The sequence below is a fragment of the Ammospiza nelsoni genome, chromosome 4 (genome assembly GCF_027579445.1).
Source record: "Ammospiza nelsoni isolate bAmmNel1 chromosome 4, bAmmNel1.pri, whole genome shotgun sequence".
Taxonomy (NCBI): domain Eukaryota; kingdom Metazoa; phylum Chordata; class Aves; order Passeriformes; family Passerellidae; genus Ammospiza; species Ammospiza nelsoni.
This window is the reverse complement of record NC_080636.1, coordinates 28877394-28901087: the sequence shown is the minus strand read 5'-3', so window position 1 is coordinate 28901087 and position 23694 is coordinate 28877394. Positions and strand designations below refer to the sequence as shown.

At 34.9% G+C, this 23694-nt stretch overlaps 1 protein-coding gene across 1 annotated transcript in view; it reads left to right on the top strand.

Moving 5' to 3' along the window:
• Positions 1–22888, top strand: part of SGCZ (sarcoglycan zeta) — a 177489-nt gene extending 154601 nt beyond the window's left edge. The window contains 4 exon segments of the mRNA XM_059470679.1: positions 10395–10518; positions 22435–22579; positions 22715–22860; positions 22862–22888. Coding sequence (XP_059326662.1) covers positions 10395–10518; positions 22435–22579; positions 22715–22860; positions 22862–22888 — 442 coding nt within the window.
• The last annotated feature ends 806 nt before the right edge of the window (positions 22889–23694 follow it).

Genomic DNA, 23694 nt, shown 5'->3' with positions numbered 1-23694 from the left:
TGACTGAATCCTACTGTGATTTTTGAACATTATATAAGTATCTCTTTACCTGCCCAGAAGTGTTTCTGATTGATTGATGCAGAAAAGAATGGTTAAATGCTCAGCCTTACATTTGCAAAGGCACTGACCAATGTCAATATTGCAGAAATCATTGGCGAGGTTTGACGATTATACATGGAGTGTGTGAAGTAAATGATTGTTTTTGACCATTTACACCAAACATTTTAAAGTAATGTATAGCTTTGGGTTCTTTCAGAGGATACCACTCGCTGGATTTCTATCTTAAAAATCTTGTCCCCTTCCATGGCTCCCGCCAGTCCTTTGTGGAAAATGATTGTAAAGGCATTTATTAGTGACAATCACCAAGGTGATATGATCTCTAATCAGAGGAAGTTCAGCAGAAATCAAAGGAACATAACAAGCTTTTTTTTTTTTCAGAGGACCAGTAATTTTGCTTCCTCTACTTCTTTCTAATCATTAAATAATGAGTGAAAATGTATGGTAAAGCAGATAGTCCTCTGTCTTCAGGATTAATTTAAGTAAGGTTAAAATCACCTCATATTGCTTCTGAAATTCATGCATGGGTCATTCACCCCTCCTGTCTTTTGTCTTTATTCATTGCCATGATTCCTATTGTTGCTTAATGATTTCAACTCTGCTGTAACTTCAGTTCATTTTTCCAAGACGGACTTAAATTAATAAGTATTTGGCATTCAGATTTCTGCCCTCTCATTAATAATTATTTTAACCCATACGTCTTATTCAAAAAAGTGAAGAAACAGACACCCTTGGAGTTGGGTCAGGTAACTTTAACTTACTTGTAAGTGATTTATTCTTAATATATTCAGTTCATATTATGTTCTGCAAGTTTTTGTACACATGTGCTCCTCTATATTAGTTGGATTCTTGTCATATTCCTTTTTAAAACTCTCAAGTCAATTTAGTAATTTAAAAATTATGACAATTACTATTAGGACATTTCATAGGGCTGGTCCTATTACTTTTTAATGTTTTAGAATAAACTTACCTAAGGTGTCCAATAATGGTAGTCCTAAAATCACCTAGAGTATTGTTCCAGGTGCTGCATCTCTGTGTCTTTGGTTAAACTTAATAATAAGGAATGGGAGTGTAGAAATTTTGCTAAATAAACATTATTCATTTTTTTCAATGGACAAAACTGAATGCAATTTGACAGCAAATTGCAGTGCATTGGTGCAGATATAGTAGACTATGAGAATTATTGTATACAGGGCTGAAAGATAATGGAATATATATTAGATCATTAATTAAAGTATAAATCACCCCATATTTTTCATGTTGGAATATGCATTTGTGGTCAATTAATAAACCTCGGACTTTTTTTTCTCTTTTCTCCCAAATAAAAGAGGAAATATGTTGGAAAGCTACTCATAGCCTTGTATATGTAAAATGATTGACTACTGGATTTTAAAAAATGGAATAATGACCACCTTGATTATTCTGAATGAAGGATAAATAGAAAATTTCGTCTAAGAATTTGATATCCACAAGGATCATAGTAATTCCTGGGATTTCAGTTTAATCCATCATGGGCAGGAAGACAAAAATATCGTCAGATTCACATTAGCTCCACATATCTGAACCTTGCCTCAGACACTCTTAGCTCTATAGCCAGATTTTAAGGTCTTCATACAGAGAAGATCCCTTAATATTTACTATTAAAAGTGTGTTGTGTGAAAATAAACTTGAGTACTAATGTAATTAATTCCTATGTGTCCAACCATTTGAGTCACATCTTTCTCCTTTCTTGCATTTTCAAATAATTGCTAGAAAGGTTTTGCTTTCAGGCAGTGCTGTTATGCAATCCTTAGTGAAAGCTTTTGTGTCAAATCCCAAAAAGTAATTAAAGATGACTTTCATTAGTTGGGATAAGTAGCATAAAAGAATCATGCATTAGAATCTGGAAAATGAATTATATCTTAATAATTTAATCTTCCTGTTTCTCTCACTACTGTTACTCACAGGAACACAGTTAGGAAAACTAAACTGCCAATATATTCCCCAAATACTGGTTTTAGGCAAATAGTGCATTAAAATATGGTGCACTAATAGGCAATATCCATGCACAAAATAGACTGACAGTAGTTAAATGCAGATAACTTTGCCCTCAGTAACATCCTTAATAAGTGGATGAATTATTTTTTGTTGTCCTCTGGAGATAACTACAAGTTCAAATTTTAAAAAAAAATTTTCTCTTCTATGTCATGCCTCGCACACCCCAATCAGTTAATCCTGCAAGCTAATGCTGGGAATAATGAGATGAAAATTGATCAAGTGGCAAGGAACCGTGCAAGATAGTTGGATTCTACTTTACCTCTGCTAAGAATTAAAAATATTCCTGTCTTGCAGAGGAGGTCTGGTTCATTCAGAGTTGTCTGATGGTTTGTAAGAGACACCTTTTGTGACATTTAAGCGATGGTTTACTAATAGGTTAGAATATTATATTTTGTAAAAGCCTGGAGCCAGAAAACACATCAAATTTTGACCTTAACTTTTTAGTCATCTGAGCATGTTGAGAGTGACAAAATCTCCATTACTCTGTCATCTCTTTTGAGCCAAAAGTCAAATAGTAAACAAAACCTAATAAAAAACTAGATGCAGCAGAGTAAAAGAACCCGTCTCCCTTCCTATGCTGTTTTAATGATGCCAGATTCTAGTTACTTTCAGTACCCTTTTTTAACAAAATAGAAATAATGACTATTTTTTTTTTCATAGTTTATATTAGTTATTTCATTGTTTGGGCATGGATATTGACATGGATATTGTTTGCTTAGTCTTATCAGTAGCTGTTGAAAATATGATTTTTTTTAACATACATGTTCATACAAAAATAGGTATGGATATAGTAAAATTTGAAAAATTTCCAACATTTAAGCTTCTCTTTTAAAAACACATGCTCTTGTCTTATATATATACATATATATAAATGTATATAATGCATACTTTTTAAATATGCATTATATACATTTATATATATGTGTGTTTGTGTACATATGTGTGTATATATATAATTTTTTAAAATATTGAAGTAAACAGAGAAGAAAGCCAGTAATGAAAGGTTCTAATTGCTATGTAGACAGGACAGAGTAGAAACAAATGAATCTGGGTATGGCTCTTAAATTGAAAGAATAATTTGCTTTAGTGTTCAGTGCTGATGATTATATTTGACAATGGAAAGGGAAACGGCTCTAGCAGGAACCAAGATATGAAGGATAAAAATATTACTATCACAAGAGATAGAAAAATCCATTGAGTTTCATATGCTTAATTAAGGATACTGGAGCCTCCTTTTGTCCAGGCTGAAGTACCCCAGCTCCCTCAGCACTCCCCTGTCTTACACTGTAGACCCTTCCCCAGCTCCGTTGTCTTTCCTGGACTCGCTCCAGCCCCTCAATGTCCTTCTTGTAGTGAGGGGCCCAGAACTGGACACAGAATTCAAACTGTGGCCTTGCCAGTGCTGAGCACAGGGGGACAATCCCTGCCCTGCTCCTGCTGGCCACACTATTGCTGACACAGGCCAGGATCCATTGGCTTTCCTGGCCACATGAGCACAGCTGGCTCATGTTCAGTTGCTGTCACCAGCACCTCCAGGCCCTTTTCTGCTGGGCTTATGATTATATTTGCTTTATGATTATGCCATCTCATGCCTTCAGGAACCCACAGATGGGCTCCAAGCACAGCTGTCTCAGCCTACACAGGCCTATGAGAGTAAATATATTACCCAATCAGTCTCATTTGAAAAGCCATCTAAAGCTTGTAGCAGTAGAAAGCATTTGCCCGGTGCTGGGTTAATGAAACACATGGCAACTTCACACTGCAATTATTGTGAAGGCAGACGAGGATCTTTGTTTACATGAAGCTGCATCACATCTAACAGCAGGCACAGCCAGAGTGCTCAGAGTGTCAGAGGGAGATGGTGAAGGTTTCAGTAGGTGCCCTCCTCTGTGCCCTTGCCTCCTGCAAGGCTTGTTTCAACTGCGGTTGCTTTTGCGCTGCCTCCAGATCCAAGCTGCCGCTTAATTAATTTGAATTTAACATAGGTCCATCTTAGGGCTAGGCACAACAGCCCACAATTTGTTCAAGTTTTTCATTCTCACAGACAATATGGATAGAAATTTTTACTACCTTTTTAAATGGAGCAACTATGCTCCATGCCCAGGAGATATTAGAGATACCAGAACTCATTTCTGACATGCTTTGGACTCTAAATACCATCTTGTTTCACCATACCATCATACCTGCATTTTGCTGTAGTTTTTCTGATGAAATATGATTTGTTAAATGACTTATAGTCCATAAAAAGTCCATAAAAGTTGTACAATATGTCATGAAGTAATGCTTCTCTAACATACATAACATTTTCATTTCATATCTTTCTTTTGATTCTAAGTGAACAGTCTTATTAATGCATTACTAAAATGGGCTACTTTTTTTTTTTTTTTTCCATTTGAGCAATCTTTAGTTTTCCCATTCTGTCCTTATACTAAATTTCTCCACAGAGATTTTTTCCTCACTCCAGCTGTTCCTTTTCCCTTCTGGGAGTATCTCCATTTTAAGTGATACTGTTTAACCACTTTCACAATAAAACAAGGCTTCTTAAATTTGAGAGTTCCTGAAGCAGTTAGGCAGTTTCATACAAGGTGGAAGACCTTTAGGTTTCTCTGTGTCTTCTGAAAGCTGGTGCCCATCTAAGATCAGCTCACACTACTAGTAATTCCTGCTTTACCTATTTGAATACACATGGCTCCAGAATACCCAAACTCACCAAACCTTTTCTGATTTTTTTTTTATGATTGACCGATTTTTTTTATTTTCTTGGAATTTTTGAATATAATCCAAATATGGGCCATTGGAAGATCTGTTCCAAGGTATCTGCTATGCTTAATCTGCAGAGTTTGAAGCAGATCTGTCAGGATTTTCCGCAGAATAATTTTCCATGAGATGCTGTTTTCTCAAAATGTGGAACAAGCCGTGTCACAGTTTGCCTCAGCTAAAATAGATCTGTTTATATCAGTTTAAGACCCCTTAGAGAAACAATATAGAAAATATAATTAGACAATTACAAGTGGTCTGGACTGTTACTTCCTAATCACAGGAAACTAATGCTTTTCAAAAGTGAGACTCTTCAGACTCCCCCAAGCACTTTATCTTCAGATCTAACTCTTGACAAGCACTTGAGCATTTTCTGTGGGCATGTTGCTTCAATCTCTTTCTGACAAGAAGGATTTCTTTTTTAAGGAAATATATTCTGAAAGACAACTCAGGTAATGGAGCTATTTCTGTAAAGACAAACTTCATGTAAGAATGTTTAGCAGAAAGGCAGGGCATGTATGGAAAGGGATTCAAGCCAGAATAAAAATAAGGAAGATAATGCAAAGGGAAACATTTAGGGTAGAATGGGTTAGCTCTAAGTTTTCAGGACTATGAAAAATCCTTTTCTCATACCTTTCCTTAAGCAACTATTTTGGATTGTCTCATATCCAGAACTTTTTCTCACAGCCTGGAAGTTTAGACTTTCAAGCATGTTTTGGTATTTCTCTGAGAAATAAAAGCTCATGTTCTAAACCTTACATTTCTACTTATTTCAAAGGTTTGCGTTTTAGTTGACTTATGACTGCAGGATTTTTTACTACCTGAGATGCCACTTATGTTTTTGGTTTGTTTTCTTCTTAATATTACATCTGATTTGGATAGCTTTCTTGTCTTTAGCTATTCTGGCTATACCTTCATCCATGCTAGGAAAAAATCATGCATTAAGTTCTCTTTAACCTTAGTCTTATCACCTGCTTGTTTAGTCAAACTTTTGTAAATATTTGCTTTTTCCAGCCTTTCTCACTTTTCCTTGATACTTCTTCTAGAACTCTTTCTATTCCTTTAACACCACTTCTGAAAAACTCCTCAATGACCTTTTGTTTCTTTTTATTTCTCCTCAGTAAGAAATATATATTTTTTTTGTACTCTCAGAAGAGATTCTTTACTTCCCTATGTGGGGAATTATTTTTCTGAATTATCATCTATGCCAAATAACATTAAAATATTCAGTGGTTTCAGGTGTTGCTATGACAATGCAGACCTATTGAATTTAAATCTCTGGCATGTACAGGGCAATTAGAACTCATCTTTGAGCCTGGTGAATTTGTAGGTTAGTGAGAATTTTAGAAGCTATAATAAGGGCATGCTGACACATGCCAAAGTCAGTGACATGCAGAGCATGGACATAACACGAAATGCGGTACTGAATGCCATTCTATTTTGATTTAGGTCATGAAAGTTTCCTCTTTGTTTAATTTTATCATCCATGAGTTGCACAATTGGAAACTGGGAGAAAAAAAAGGCTAATATTTATTGGTTCAGGCCAAAACTAATTTCAGGAAACACTTATCTAACTCTCTGTTACTTAAGAGTGGTGTGTGTTGTCAAAAAACTAGAGACAAATCATGCCCAAGATTAGGTTTTAACATATATAAAAGTAAGTTTCCCATGAAAGTATGAGAATTTTGCTTCTTAACAAAGAAAATATGATGATCAGTAAACAATATTAAGAATGTTGAGGCCTTCAAATCTACCCGTGCTATAGTATTATTATTATTATTATTATTATTGTTATTGTTATTGTTATTGTTATTGTTATTGTTATTGTTATTGTTATTGTTATTGTTATTGTTATTGTTATTGTTATTATTTTAAAGCATCAGAATACAACATCTTCAAGAAATATAAATATTATGGCAATGATTCATATGCATCTTGAAGTGCATCTTTTGATACATGTAAATGTATAAAAATATTTTTAGTTACTTTTATATATATATATTGTAAAAGGTGCATGTATAACCTTTAAATAGTATAAGCAATAAGGTATTGGTAGAGGTTTATATCAGTTGTTTTACTAAGTAGCATGGGTTGGATATAGGGGTTAAATAGACAGAAAGCAAATAAATTATTTGCTTCTGCACAGGGGAATCTTCTGTTTCCTTTTATTTTAAGAAATACTTTCCATGAGCCAACAGAAAAAAAAATAACATAGATAAATTATATCCCATGTGAGTATGAGGGATATGCAAGAAATAAATCTAAAATATTGCTTAAAACCCAGAAATAAACCTTTTATTTTGGTTCTTATTTTAAATTATTTTTGTCTAATACAATCTAGGTCAGCTTGTAAACAGAAAATACAAAATGAAGAAAAAATATTTCTGCATTTCTGATAGAAATATTTTAATACCTTCAAAGGAACATATTCAAGATATTTTAAAAGTTTCCCTTTTCTAGCAATAGTTCTTTCATTATTTCAGCTCAAATTCCTATGGCTTTGATCTTATGAAATTTATCATTTTTCACAAATTAACCACTGATAATTAAGAAGAAAAAGCCCTTATCTGCTATGGATAGATCATCTTGCTTCATCACATATAGCAAATTGACCAATTATACTATTTAAAAACTCTTTTAAAAAGCCTTTTTGTATTTCCTACAGTTCTGTAGTTTCTGTCTAATAATAGCAGTAGTTACCTTCTCCATCAGACCAGTTTGTTGTTTGGGAAAGAAAACTTAATTTTATGAATATGATTCACTCATAGATGTAAATGCCACTGTACCGGGCCATCAGTAAATCTGAAAGGAAGCAAATTCTCCATATGCTATTATAATAATACACTTTTTCTTGGAGGGATGAGCATTACAATGTGGAGTGTAACAATGAGTTTATAGTAGATGTTAAAGGTATCAGAAATATGACAAAGAAAAATTATTATAAAGAAGCTGCATATCAAACCTAATTTATCTCAAAACATTGAGGAAATAATCTACGTGTATAGACTTTTGCATTTGCAGCAGCATACTGCAGTCTCTTTTCAGATGCAGATCAGACAAAGAATAACAATAAGAAAAGTAAATAAGAACTGTAAAACAGATTTAGGCATTCAGTTTTACTAATGGATGGGTGTTGGTTTAAAATCTGTCTTGATGATCGTTAGTAACTCCTTGACATTTCTACCACATTATTTGATTTCCAAAGACCGCTAAGAATCTCTATTGTCTAAAAATTTTCTTCTACGTGGTATGGAGAAGGCTGTAATTATCAACTTTTCAAGTTGAGAAAATAATAATCCAAATATATTCTTTTTAGACAAACATAAAGTTATTTATGCTAATGTACTTCATGAAAAACTGCGATGAAACTAGACAAAACAACTCTAAGCTATACACTGACAAAAGTTTATTCTTCAAAGAAAGCCATAGTTTCTTGATGGATATTCCAAAACAGATTTTAATTGTCCTCCTGCTGAAAAGTTTTAGTTAGGTCTGAGGGATTTGGGTGTTATGAAACTAGAAATATTTTTGACTTGGCTAAGACACATGAATTCAATGCAATAAATGTAGCTAAAAACACTTTTGTCTTTATGATTATGAAATGGCATGTGAAACCATGGAGAAATAAATGTTAATATTCCTGTAAAGTAGATTATAAATCACAATGATAAGCTGCTGAAAAATATGGAATGGAAGAATAAAATCATTTAACATTTATACCATTCAGTTTCCTTTTAAGTTCAAGGTAAAACTTCATTAAGGCAATGGAGTACTTTCAGAAACCTAATTGCTAAACTTCATAATTTACATAATTTAAAAAATATTTTGGAAGTCCTTTTTCTGCCGTGCTGTAGCCATCAGAAGTTCACAAATCAGCACCTGAAAAGCACTTGTGTATGTCATAAAATAATTCATGATATTTAGATTCTTCCCCAGTACAAAGAACTGCAGAACCTTCTATCAACTTCTCCCTACAAAGCATCAAAAAAAAGAAAGAAAACGCCCTAGCAGTAGCAGACATTGATATTTTTCTATTGCTCCTATCTATATGCATCCCATGTAATTGTTTTTTTCATATCACTATCTAAACTTGTGTTTTTCTCTATCTGGATACCTGCTTTTAATAGCTCCATTTTGTTTGCTGAATAAATTTTTTTCTCTGTTTCTTTTTTGTTTTTATTTTCTTTTCCTTTTGTTTTTTTTTCCATTTCTTTTTTTTTTCCTTTCCGTGTTCAGTCAGTGACATGCAACAAACAGAAATGTTTCACAGGCACTATCTCAGCGACTTTCTTTGCATCTAAATGTGGCACCTTGGTTTTAAAATGGTAATATGGTGCTGTTCTCTGTACTTAAAAAATGCAGTAGTTAAAATACTTTGAAATTCTCTTGTTCCGTTGCTTGACAAAATTTATCTGGCTTTTCTGCACCAAATTCATTATATATCTAATACTTCATTATATTCTTGGATAGCTATGACCACTTTGCTGAAGAGGAAAATACAGCATTTTCTTCAAGCTACTCAGTCTAGACGTTCTTATTATTAACATATTTCATCTTACAAAAAGCCTTTGTTCAGGTAAAGTGGAACTGGGTCCTGTCATTATATTACTAAGTTATAAACAGGTTAAAATTTTTTCTCCCTCCCTTATGTGCTATACAATAATTCTACAACTGAACACAATCAGAATCTGAATTGTTTCCTAGTTCAGTACAGTTTTCATCCTGTCATTTTCCCTATTCAACATGTGAGCATGTTTTCTACAAAATCATTGCATTAGTACTTCCCTTTCAAGAGCAATCTCTGCAATACTGTGAGAAAGCACAGCTAGGAAAGTATCATAGCCCTGCATTAAGGTTGATGGAGGATCTTGAGCATAGAGGAGTGAGAAGCAGAAAGACTGACAGTAGAACAAGAATTGTTTTGAGTAAAGATACCAAGTTATGTGTCTTTACCCTATTATAACGGGGTTATATGAACATATTGAGTATTTTGGACTACAGAAAAGCCATACAATACCCCCCCAAATAATAGCAACATAACAGATTTTCTTTTCTTCTCTCTGTACATGAAGCTGCTAAACATACCCAATACATGGATGAGTCTGTCAAGGCAAAGTAATTTTAACCAGTTTCACATCATTTAAAATATTTAAAGGTTTTGTTTTCTTTTATTTCGTTAAACATTTGTCATCAGTCACTAAGAAGATTTTCATATTAAACTCTCATTACAGAAGCATTAACAGAGATGTGCAGATTCTCAAGTACCTATATTTCATTATTAGTACAGTTGGATGCATGAAGTGCTAGTGTCAGAAAGCATCACTAAGCAGTTAAATTTATATTAGTATATTCTTAAATGCTTAACATTTTTCTTTCTCTGTGTCATAAAAGGCAGTCATAGAATCACACATATTATCTGGTTTTCCTTTGTTACCTTTCAAAATATGTTAATATCTACCTGCATGGTGGGTTTTGAGGCTGGGGAGTTTTTGGTGGTCAAATTCAGTGCATTTTTTTTCTCAGTGATTGTTTTTGTCCTTTAGACTTGAATCTCCTACTAGATCTTTGGTGATGGAAGCACCCAGAGGAGTGCAAGTCAACGCAGCTGCAGGAGACTTAAAGGCTACCTGTAGGAAAGAGCTGCACTTGCAGTCCACAGAAGGGGAGGTAAGTTCCGCCAGCAGGGAAATGTTCTACAGCTCTGCCCAGCATAACACAAACAATGTGAGGAGGGTTTATCCAGCAGCAAGGTAAATGACATGAAAAGTATTCTGCATTTGCCTTTGTTAAAGTAATTTTGGTTTAGCTTGTTCAACTATTAATACTTATCTCCTATTTTACAAATATTTGAATCCGTAAGTTTCATTCACACTGAAAATAAACTTAGTTGATACAGATGAGAATTACTTGTAAATTAAGAATCAAAGAAAAATCTTCCACGGAAACAGAGTTGGTTACATGATACTGGTAAAAAATAATTTGGATTAATCTGTCAAAATAAAACAGAGAAGTTTGGATTAATTTAGATTAATGCATCATTAAACCATGAATAAGAGGTTTATCAAATTGGCTCTACCTGTGGTTTAACTCCTTCATCTTTTACTACCTCTGTAAGAGACACAGAGTACTTCCATCATATATTCTCTCCTGTTTCATTAGTGTCGTGTTTCAGAGATCACTGATAATTAATTGACATAAAAAAACTTTGGTAAAGATTCTTCATGTGTAAACCTGTGTGAACACATGCAAATGATTCAAAATTGGGTCACTTGTTGGGACTGTAATCTATACATTTCAGAAATGCATGAAAGATTGCTGGTATGGGAGTCCTTTCATCTTTAGACCATAAAATGATATAACATTAAAAAAAAAAAGCAAAGATATTGTTGAAGGCTATCAAGAGCTCTCAGATTTCTATTAAGCACTTTGGAGAAATGGATAGATTTTCAAATTGTTCTCAGAGGGGTTTGCTACAGTACAGCACTTTTGGAAGTTCATAATGTAAATATTTCACTGTGAATGAAGCTCTTTAGAAATTTTTTGCCTTTTGTGTTTATGTTTTGTATTCTCTACCAAATGTTTCTACACATTTTACATACTATCCAACATAGACAAAACCAAACAAAACCAACATTCACATCTGTGGCAGATAGTTCCCTGGAATGCACACTCTGCATTACAGTGCAGACAGGAACATTTTGGCCAATATATTGCATCAAAATCATATTTTGATAACATTTTTTTATTGATGTAAGTATCTGTACAGCATACTTAAAGCACTATGTTTTCCTAATTCAGAGTCTCAAATATTTACATACCACATGCCCCACCTTATTTTTGAGTTTCTCCAAAATCAGCTCTTTCCCCAGTCTCTCATCTTTACTTACCACCTCTCTTACTGTTTCCTAACATTGCTGAGATAGAAGTAAAAAAATCGAATCCTCTTTTAATAGCAAATATTGTCCTACCTCATCATTGTCCCTTCTGTGAGTATTGTTGAGTCTAGAGCTTCCTGTAACCTGTCTTGTTTCCCTTTCATAAGTCCCTACCTGGCCAAATCTACTGTGTTTCCTAAATTTATTAGCATAAATTTTACAAATAGAATGTATTTCTTTCTTCTTTCCCTTTGTGATATTGCCAGAGGGGAAAAGTAAAACTTGAATTAAAATTAAAGTTAAAAAAAGAGAAGCCAACAGAAAGACTGTTACCATTCCTTACTCAGGAATGCTTGTTTCTATATTCTCTTTGTTTTGCATCATACACCTCTTCATGCAAATATTTTATCTATGGATCCATCAGGTTTTTTTTTTTCTAGATCAACATTGTGATTTAATTGCATGACTTCTCATTTTTCTTAGGTATTTACTATATCTTGTTGGAAAAGTAGTTTTGGAAACAATGTCCTATGACCTCAGTTGTACTTTGACAATGGAAATCCAAGAAAAAATATAATGCCTATATTATGTTTTATTCAGAACTGGAATTCAATTCAGTATTAAATGTTTTGTAGTAAAAAAATGCTAGTGAAAAGCTGACTTTTCTGACCTTCTTATTGAAAATTACTATTTTCTCTGTGATAAGACTATGCACATCTGTGATTTCCTACAAAGATGTTAGATTGAAAATTATCAGAAAACAAATTACCAACCTTTATCCAATCTTCCCAATGAAGTGTTCAATAAATATACATCTGACAAAGTTCAAAGTCTAGAATGCTTGCAATTTCAATAAAATCTGAAATGAACTGTAGCAAAAATCCACAGAGAAATTCTATTCTGCAGTCTGACCAATGCCTCTACAATCCACTGTTTAAGCTCTTCCACTGGAGTGGTTTAGAGGAAAATGCAGAAACACTTAGGAAGGCATATGCCAGGCACCAGAGCATTAGCTGTTGTGCAAAGTTACTATGGCCCCGTTAGGGAATTGCTGGACTAATTGCAGCCTGGTGCGAGGAACCAGGGTAAAACATCTGATGGATTAAATATCTATACAACAAAATATTGATTGCTTTTCCTGCTTACAGCCCAACAGATAAACCACATTAGCAGACAGTACAAAAAAAATGCTTAAAGGTTTTATCATTATTCATTTTTAAGAAAACACATTCTAAAATGACAAAGTATCTGGATTAAAAATAATCATTTTAGCTTAAGAATTGAATGCCTTATAAGTCAGGTTTCCTCCACAAATAAAGTGTTGTCTTTGTGAATTGGATCTGTGAACCATTTTCACAATAAGACAATTTGTACTAGAAAGACATGCAAAGGTTTTTGTACCATTTTTATTCTAGTTAGTGACATTTAATTTTTTAATGTTTGAAAGCTTTTTCAAAAACTCATCAAAGATATGTTAATTCAAATTTTCTTTCTCTAGCAAAGTTATTGCCCTATTATGACAGAAAATGTGGCACCTGAAATCAACTAGCTATAGCCAAGCATTATGCATTTACTGACTATGAAAAATAGATTTTCCTTTTATTTAATAATAACTTCAGAATATTTTTAAGAACATAAATGTGTTTATGAAATACTTTTCCTCTAGCTTTATTTCTATGCAGTATAATCTTTAGCCTCCCACATCACAAACTGAATGCCTCTGCAAGCATCCTGAATTCTGCTGTTTGATACATTTTCTTTTTATTTACTGCAGTATTATAATAATCCTTTTAGCCTTATTACGCATCATAGTGTGTGATCCCAGACTGAATACTGGCGGCTGTAATTTAGATTCAGATTCTGCTGCCCTTTCTAAAGCTCTTGAGCTGCACCCTTGTGAGCCAAGGCATCAGCAGAATCCTTTGATTCAATTATAACTTGGCATTTAGTTGTGAACTATGTATTATTCTATAAATAAACCATAACCAATGGTTTAAAGCAGCAATCATTTACAAGGAACGTGAAATGTGAAGCTCCAGGCTACAGCTGAATCCACTGGTTCACAGAAGAAGAAAAAGATCATTTCTTGTCTGGAAATTTAACACAATGACTACTAGTTCACTACAGCTTTTTCAAATAAGGGTGTAATGCAAAAGTACAAATCAATTTTGAATTCTGTAGATACTTTATTTTACTAGACATAAAAATGTTCAAGTTGGACCTGAAACACATAACTGTGTAAAGACAGCAAACTGAAAGGTCTGTTTGATGGTGTCCACACATTGGCCTAACAACTAACTGTAATAGTTTTGACCATCCAGAATCACATAATGGGTCAAGTTGGAAGAGGACCACAATGGGCCATCTGGTTACTCTTCCCTCCTCCAGCAGGATCATTCTAGAGCACATGGGATGTATCCAGATGGTTCCTGAGTATCTCCAGTGAGGGAGAATCCACAACTTTTCTGGGCAGTCTGCTACGGTGTTCATCACCCACACAGTAAGGTTCCTTCTCATATTTAGGTGTAATTTTCTGTGAAAGAGTTTCTGCCCATTGCCTCTTAACCTGTTGCTTGGCACCACAAAGAAGATCCTGGATCCATTCTCTGAGAACCTTTGTGCAGATATCATAGATATTGATGAGGTCCCCTCCCAGATGTCTGTCGTTGAAGTTGAACAGGCCCAGCTCCCTCAGCCTTTCCTCACAAGAGAGATGCTCCAATCCCTCACTCATCTTTGTTGCCCTCCACTGGAGGAGCCCAGAGCTGGGCACAGCACTCCTGGTGTGGCCTCACCAGGGCTGAGTAGAGGGGCAGCGTCCCCTCCCTCAGCCTGCTGGCAATGTCCTTCCTAATGCCCCCCAGGCCACCTTTGGCCTTCTCATCCCCATGGGCACACTGCTGGCTCGTGGACAGTTTGTTGTCCACCAGAACCCCCAGGTCCTTCCCTTTGCAGCTGCTTTCCAGCAGGTCAATCCCAGCCTGTGCTGGTGCATGGGGTCACTCCTCCCCAGCTGCAGGACCCTGCACTTTGCTGGATTTCAGAACATTTCTCTCTGTCATCACTCCAGCCTGCCAAGGCCCCTCTGCAGGCCGCCCAGCACTCTGGGGTATTGGCTGCAGCAGTCTCTGAAGCAGAAGGCTGCTGAGTAGGCTCAGCTCTTAGGAATCTTGAGCAGCTGCTATATGTCTTTCCAAGGAGCTTCTATGCAAGTTATGCTTTGCACTTTCATTGCATCCTGTTGACTGCCAAGGATTGAGTCAATAAAAGGAGAAAGATGTACAGAGGTTTCTCATTTTTAGAAATGTATTCATATTAATCACTTTCTCTATGACCTTTTTCCTATTTACCTCTTTATGCCCTTGTATTTCCCTGTCAAATTGGACTCTATCATAGTATCATTTGTAGAGTATATTTTGTTGTGTTTGGCATAATGAGGCTGATCCTTCATTATAGTAAGGCTTATAGCTGTCACATTAAAAATTAGCTATATTCTTTAACAGACAAAGTTTACTCTAAAATCAGTGTGGCAGACAAGAGGCCAAGTTTATATTTACTGTTTTAGCACAGCACATTTAATGAAACACACAGACAATATTATTTTGTAGAGCCTAACAAATGCATATAGAGCTAACATTTGATCTATAATCCTATCCAGTTCTAAATCCAGGAGATGCATTTAACACAGAGATTAATAATTAAGATTTATTAACATATAATAAAACTGTAATAATCTTCACTTGTAAGCTCAAGTAACTATACCATTTTAAAGTATTTGGTGGCATTGTTGTGGATGTTTTTTGTGTTCTGAAACAGAAAATAAAAAATAAATGGGACTTTTAAAATTAAGTAGATACACTGAAATTGAATTACCTTCTTGTACATGCTGCTTGCCATAACTATGGAGGAATGGTTGATCAAAGAATAAAAATATTTCATACATGAGTTAAATTCAACCAAGTTATGTTTGTCTGAGATTAAATGTATGCAAAAAAAGTTAAATGTTTGTATGCATGAATTGAGTTCATTAAACAATAAGCAATGGCAGGCTCTAGACATCAAAGAGTTACTCTTTATTCACCAAAAATTATCTAATACATGTGTTGCATATTGTTTTCAAAGCCTTTTTCATGGTATTAAGCAGTTGACTTCTTAGTGTTTTCTGTGAAGAAAGAGAGTAGTGAAAATGAAAGGAATTTTTTCTGTATTTTTTTAATTATAGGCTTAAAAATTCTATTAGGGTGTTTTGACAGATACTTAAAATCAAATGCATGTTGTTTTTAAAAAAGCACTTTCCTTTTCAAACCAGTTATTCATGTGTAATTTATTTATAGAAAAAAACCACTGTTCTCTACCATTTTACAATCAAAAATACAAAAGCAAAGCAATTTAACTGAAAACACCCATATTTAATATGTTTTTTCATGGCTAAATTTTCAAGATTCACATCATAAGAAATTTTATTAAAAAGGTAAAAATTACCATGCATAATTTATTATATATTTTTAATATAATGTACCTTCTAATGATTATTTAAATGGTAATTAAGTTCTTGTACTCTGTAAATTAAGCACAAATATTTCAAGTACATTTTCTTTTCTGGATTGTGCACATAAACCACAAAGAAGTCACATCTATCAAAGATTGAATGAATTTACAAAGACTGAAAATTATTTCTGTAACAGAAAGAATAAATACGCCAGAGAGTGTTTTTCTTCAGTAGGCACCTATATATTGTATTGGGGTTATAACTCAGAAGTACCAATATATACTTTTGTGTATTAAATTTACAAAAATTTGTACTTAAAATGAAATCTTACCCTCACAAACAACTCTTTGGTACTGATGAGTGAAAACACAAATTCTTCCATTCAAGAATGAACTGTACACTTCACTGATGTACAGTGTTATTTTTTATGTATGGATATGTTATTTTTCAAATCCCTTCCAGTTGTCAGTGCTTGTAGTCATAACATGGAGATGGGAATGGGAGCAATGCTGCCAGGGTGGCTGTGCTCAGGTGTACCAGATATAATCTTTAGAAAGATAATATTCACCACATCAGGCCATTGAAGGTCTCATTTGTCTTGTGGTCAACTGATCCTAGCACTGTGGAGAATACATTTTCAATACACATTTTGTACTAGATGTTTTGGTCACTTCTGAATGCTTAGTATATTCAGTTTTATTTCAGCCATTACATTAATTTCACTGTTTAACCGTTCCTCAACACTATTAATCATTATGACCAATATGGTTCCAGATATTGTGCCACCATGTACTTAAATTTTCCAGTATATATGCTATCAAGTTAATATTTTAATTTTTCATTATGACTTTTTGTTCCTTTTCTCAGAACTATCATTTAGATTTAATGAAAGCCACAGATAAGTGTTAGAATAAATGGTGCATGCAAACTAAAGTGCTTCAATTTATGCTATGGTTCATCTTAACCTTGAATATTGAAATACATCAACATATGAAAATTATATAGTTGAATCTAGTGACCTAATCTGTATAATCTTCTTTGTAGGATGCTTCTGAGAATACCAAAAAGACTAAGAGCAAACCTTGCATTCCTGTAATTCAGAATAATTGAATATTTAAAGGAATCCAAAAAGTTTATTTAGTGAGACATCATTACAGTGTCTACTCACACTGGTTGATTAATACCCACCTATCAGATTTCCTTCTTTTCTTTCACACTTCCTCCAGTTTCCTGACATTTCTTATCTACATTAGACCTTAAATACGCCTTTGCAGCCCTAGAGAATAGCCTGTTTAGTCAAGAGTTCATGGATACAGAAAATTCCTCATTGTCCATAAATCCTAAATTTTTAATTTGACTGTGTCAACTTAAACTGTCATTTGCTGTCTTGACTAAGACCCATTAGAGAATTTTATACATGACAGGTTCATATCTCTTTATTGAAGGCTTGTAGAAGTATTTGATTTTTTTACCTCATGCCTACATTTCCCACTGAAAGTTTGCTCCTTCAGTTTAGTTCTTTTTTTGTAGATAATCTATGTTTTCTGGCTTTCCCTCCTCTCCCTTTCCTTCTCAATGTTCAGATTAACAATACAGTCTGATGAGCAGGAGAATGGCAGATCTTCATTAGCAAAAAGTGTATATAAAAAGTGTACCATTTTTCCATTCTTATCACATACGCTAGGCTGATTCAGTTTGATTCTTTAATTAGTCAGAAATCAGATATACTTTTAAACAATATAGTACTAATATATTTTTCTCTGTACTAAAATGCACATGACAAAGCAAGGATCTGGGATTTCTAAACCTTAAGTATTTAGAGAGCATGATGCTGTTAGCATTCTGCTCTCCATGAAATAACATTTCTCGGAGTAGCAGCTGCCTTTTCCATCTTGCAATCTGTCCATCAGTCTCCTTCAATGTTTCAGGAATGAATGAAGACTTTGGTTTTATTTGTGCCTATTTATCTGCTGAGGAGTGAGACTCTCAGAAAGACTATGACTGGCCTACATTGCCTTGATGCATGTGAGGTATTAAGTGGCTTATCTCATACCTCTCACAGCAAAACAGATTAGAGAAAGACCATGTACACATTATCTGGCAGCAGTGTTCCCTAGAAACATCATACTGTTTAATTTTTTCTCTTGCCGCTTCTTCCCTTCTCTTTAAACACCTGATAACATCAGATATAAAACAGTAAGTAGTTTAAGTTTTGCTGGTGTTGGAGGAGTTTTCAGCCATGAATTTCCGTTTTAGCAGATCAGAGGACAGAAAACATATATCCTCAAATATGTACACTGAAATTCCTAATGTGTTGGGTTACTCTGGCAGTATATTTGGATTCCTACTTAACTAATAGATAGCAATGTTGCATCTCTAAATTTTGTCTCTCATTTATAACCCTGACAGCATATGTACAAGGTAGATTTTAACACTGGCTTTAAACCATCTTTATTAATCCTCTTCAACACAGGCTTCACCAGGGTATAGCTACAGGGATGGGATTAAATTGGACTCACTGCAGCAGATATCACCCTCTCAAGAAGCCAGTTCTGTTTTTCTCAGACACCATATCCTAGTACCCACATTGCTCACCAGATGCTCTGGGATGCATGCTGGGACAGGCCTGGATAGCTATCATGCTGGATTATGATACCAGATAAACCTGGACTGTTGTACATCACAGATTGAAATTTGTAAATACCAGTGGAAAAGCCTGCACAGCTATGCTTATTAAAGATAATTTCATTTAATGAGCAAAACAACTGAGCTACTTTGTAATGCACACCAGAGTAAAGTGCTCTAGATTAAAGTCTTTGAGCAGTACTCTACAGAACACCTGCGATAGTAGATTGTAGAAGAGTAGCTGTACTGATGTAAACAAAAAGAAAAATTATTGAGTTCACAGCAAATAATAGAATAAATTTCAAGATATTTAACTCCAGCCAGATCTCTGACACATAGGCTCTCTGATTTTTTGAGTTAATTTTTGTTTGAATCAAGACATGTCTTTTAGAAACCATTTAATTTTGTATTACAGATTTCTCATGAACCTTCCCCATCATGACTGCAGCTAAGCTGTTAAAATGGTCAGTCACACAATCTGCCAAAAGTATGAAGAGCTCATACTGTATTTTGATGGGTTGCCTTACACGCTTGTCTTCTATATTGGAGTGCTTTTTATTATTGCATGTATGATATTCTAATGTCTCCAGCTTCCATAGAAATAGTATTTTTCTTTTCTTCTTTGATATTCCAAGTATACCAAGGTGTGCTGGTTTTGGCTTGTGAAAGTGTTTATTCACAGTAGCTGGTACGGGGCTGTGCTTTGTGTTCTGGTTTTGTGTTGTGGGACCGTGTTTATTTCCTTCACAGTAGCTGGTATGGAGCTCTGTTTTGGATTTCTGCTGAACACAAGGTTCATAATGTAGAAGTGTTTTTGTTATTGGTGACCAGGGCTTACACAGACCCAAGGACTTATCTGATTTTCATCCTGCTGTGCTGGGGAGGGGACTGGGGGTGCATGGGAAGCTGGGAGGTGACACAGTCAGGCAGGGCAGGTGACCTCAACTGACTAAAGGGACATTCCGTACTCTGGAGGAAGAAGGAATAAGGGGAAGGGCCTTTGGAGTGCTGATGTTTGTGTTCCCAAGTCACCATTATGCATGATGGGGCCCTTCTCTCCTGAAGATGGCTGAACACCTGCCTGCCCATGGGAAACAGTGAATTCATTCCTTATTTTGCTTTGCTTGTGTGCATAGCTTTCACTGTTAAACTGTCTTTATCTCAACCCAGGAGTTTTCCAGCTTCTACCCTTCCAACCTCTTCCTAATCTTTCTGGTGGGGAGTGAATGAGTGAATGGCTGTGTGGCACATGGCTGCTGGCTGGGGTTAAACCATGGCACAAGGCTTACTGAAAGTCAGTATTAAAAGTCCAAAAGGCCCCTCAGATTTTTTTAGCTCTATTTGTTCAAAGTTATCAAGAACTGCTGATTAAAAGTTTGTGACATTACTGGCTCCAGTTTAATATCCTGCTGAATTACTGTTGAAATTGAAAGTATTTTATCACAGTCATGTTCTGACATCAAGTTTTGATCTTTCTCCAAGCACCGAACTATGCTAAGCATTATTTAATACAAAAGATATACTTACACAGACCTTGCATTGTTAAATGCTACTGGAATTTTTTGCAATGCTATTGATAACTCTATTGTTACTACTTTATTAATAGACCTGTTACCATTTGTTTTTGCTTGATATGAGAAGTGAAAGAGTACTTTTAATTATTTGTCACTCCATTCATAATTGTGTCCTTTGTTTCCTTCCCACATTTTACCAATTCCTAGTTTCTAGTTTGTTGTTAAACTCTTTTTCCCCCCATCTGTTATTTTGTTTTCATATTATATTTGCCGTAGTTACTTTCACATTTACTCTTAGCTGAGATGAATGTTTTAACGTGTGTAATCTTTTTTTTTTTTCAGTTGTAATCTAGCAAAACATTAAAGTGTTGCCAACACCATCCACATTTCTTACATAAAAGTTATTTCTTCATGGGTTGTGACTACTAATTGTCTCAGGTCTATAATACTGGAATTTCCAGGCAACATTGTGTGTCTAAATACATCATTCCTTTGTTATGTGAATTACAGAACAAAGGTAATAGTTCGCTACATTTTAGCTTTGTGATCACTTCCTCTGTCAGTCACAACGTGAATTAAAGCAGGCATTGTGACATGCAGATGTCTCTGAGATTCTCCCTTTCTGTCCCTTTTGGTGAATATTTCCTTCCACAACAGTATGATTACTGTGGGAGCTAGAGAACTTACAGTGATGGGGAGTTATAGTGTTTGGGGCTACTTTCAGACTATATTACCTTCAATAATTCCAGTCATTTACAGTGCTTCTGCTGTGGATGGAAACATGAATATGAATCAATCCCTGTATGGAATTTTATACAGAAACTTTATTTTTTTTCCCAGCCTGCTATTCCTGACTTCTCTATGGCAGGACCTCAGTAGTGCTTCTGCACTGCTTTGCTGCCATATACTCTTATTTTATCATAAAATAATGCTTGTCTCCTATAGAATAAAAAAAGCAATATTTTCCATATTTCTTTTGGTTCTTTACATGTACTGTGAACCTTGTGGTACAATGATGTCAAGTTGGCTTCATTGATTTTAGATAACATATAAAAAACATTAGCAAGTGTTTAAGGAGCTCAGGTTTTCCTAAGCTTCAAGTGTCACCTCCAGAGCTTAATGTCATTTTGTTACCTTTCTTCTAGAAGTTCCTAGTCTTCTCCTGAGATAATGACTGGTTTTACTTTAGCTCTTATTTACTCTTTCCATAGATTAAAATAAAATAAAATAAAATAAAATAAAATTTAAAAAATTTTGAGCAGCTGGACACTCATCTGTTTGAATCAGTAGAAGACATGCAGTTTTCTGCAAATGTAAGTGTAAGTATTGGAGAACTCAACAGAGATTCATTAATGTTACTGGTATCTACAGTTTGATACTGACTCATGTTATTTCCAAGACATATTGAAAAAAACACAATATTTTTTAATCATACTCGATGTTCAAAACCAAATGGGAATATCTTGATGGCCTTCTTAATAAGACTAACCTGAAATCTTTGCTCCTCTTAATTTAGGTCAAAAAAGCTCTTTATTTTGTGCATATGTCTTTGTAACCTCATTTAATTATTCTCTGGAAGTAGCTATTGTTAAGCCCCTACAATTTAGCACATATTTTCAACTGCTTACAGGAGCACACTGGGGAATGTGCTTTAGTATCACTTCACACTTACTAAAATACAAATTCTGCCAGAGCAAGTATATGCTGCTGCCATGAATGAATAAATGTTAATCATAAAATGTTCAAGTGAAAATTCAACCTACTCAAGAATCTTGTCTAAATGTTTTTGAATAATAATATTTGTACCTGAATAAACATGTCGATGAAGTAATTGCATATATTGTCATAATGACTATTAATGCAGAAATGACTACACAGAGATGAAAAACAATAAATGCCTACAGCTTTTTTACTTCTAAAAAGAGTAATTTCTAATATATCTTTATAATACTTCTAATGAAATATTTCTAAAATTTAAAATATATTTCTAGAAAATCACAGCTGCCTCAAAGCACTTCTTTAAAATACATCTCACTGCTGATAGAAATTTATGTATTCTTTTTTTTCTCCCTCTTTTTAGATATTTTTAGACGCAGATACAATCCGCCTGGGAAATCTACCAGTGGGGTCCTTTTCATCCTCCTCCTCCTTCTCCTCCTCCTCCTCCTCACCCAGCTCTTCAGCTCCTCGCCAGACTATCTATGAGCTCTGCGCCTGTCCCAATGGTAAACTCTACCTGTCCCCAGCAGGAGCAGGCTCCACATGTCAATCCAGTAGCAACATCTGCTTGTGGAGCTAGAAGGACTCCGTTTTATCCTCACACCAGAATAGCCTTTGGTTACTATCCCTCAGCTTCACAGTTCAGTTCGGTTTCCCTTGTGACCAGCCCGACGCTCCGAGCGGCCTGCAGAGCAGCTTCTTCCGCTGTAAGCAGGAGTTCAGCGCTGCCTTCTCCTGGGGCTTGTGCTGCCGCCCAGCACAGAGATGGGAGAGAGAGATCCACTCAACAATGTATTCTTCATCAGGAAACCTAGAACATAAGATCACCTTATTTTCCAAAAGGGACAATAACACAGGTGCCTTTGCTACTTGAAGTGAAGCACATAGTTTTAGATTTTTGCAGGACCTGGATATGAACTGCACATATATATATATCTAGAGAGACAGAGAGAGAGTACATTAATTTACCCAGAATCTGATGATGAGATGAATTGTTTCCCCCTGTATGATAAATAACTTTACTGTCTGAAAGCACAATTTTCCATTCATCTTTTTGGAAGTAAACTTTTATCCCTGAATTTTAAAATTTTAAAGCATTGTGTGATGCTTGCTTTACTAAACAAATTCAGTAAATGGTTTTTAATACAAAAAGAGACAGAATTCCTCCCTGAGTTTGGTTTCTTTAAAAATGTGTTGTTACTATTTGTCTACTAAGTCTAGGGTTTTGTACACTAGGTAAATTTTGGAGATGCTCAGCAATATTCCTTTAAAAGTTTAAAAGAAATGCTCCTGTTTGTCAGATCTGAAGGACCTTATGTAATATTTTCGAGGCCATTGCATGTGAAGCAATTGCTTTAAGTAGAACACACAGTTTCTGGAAAAGAAGAACAGGGTAAAGAAGGAAATTCTGGTGATATGTTTGTTGATCGGTGTATTGCTCTTCAAAAGGTTCTTATAATTGGCAAATACAAAACCAAGGGAGAAATCTTCAAAGGTACATCTTGCCCATTTTCTGACTATGTCTATCCGCTGCCACTTGAACACATTACAAACATTGGTAGTAATGTAACGTGGTGCTGAGGAGCAGTGCACTAACAACTTGTATGACATTCACATTTAT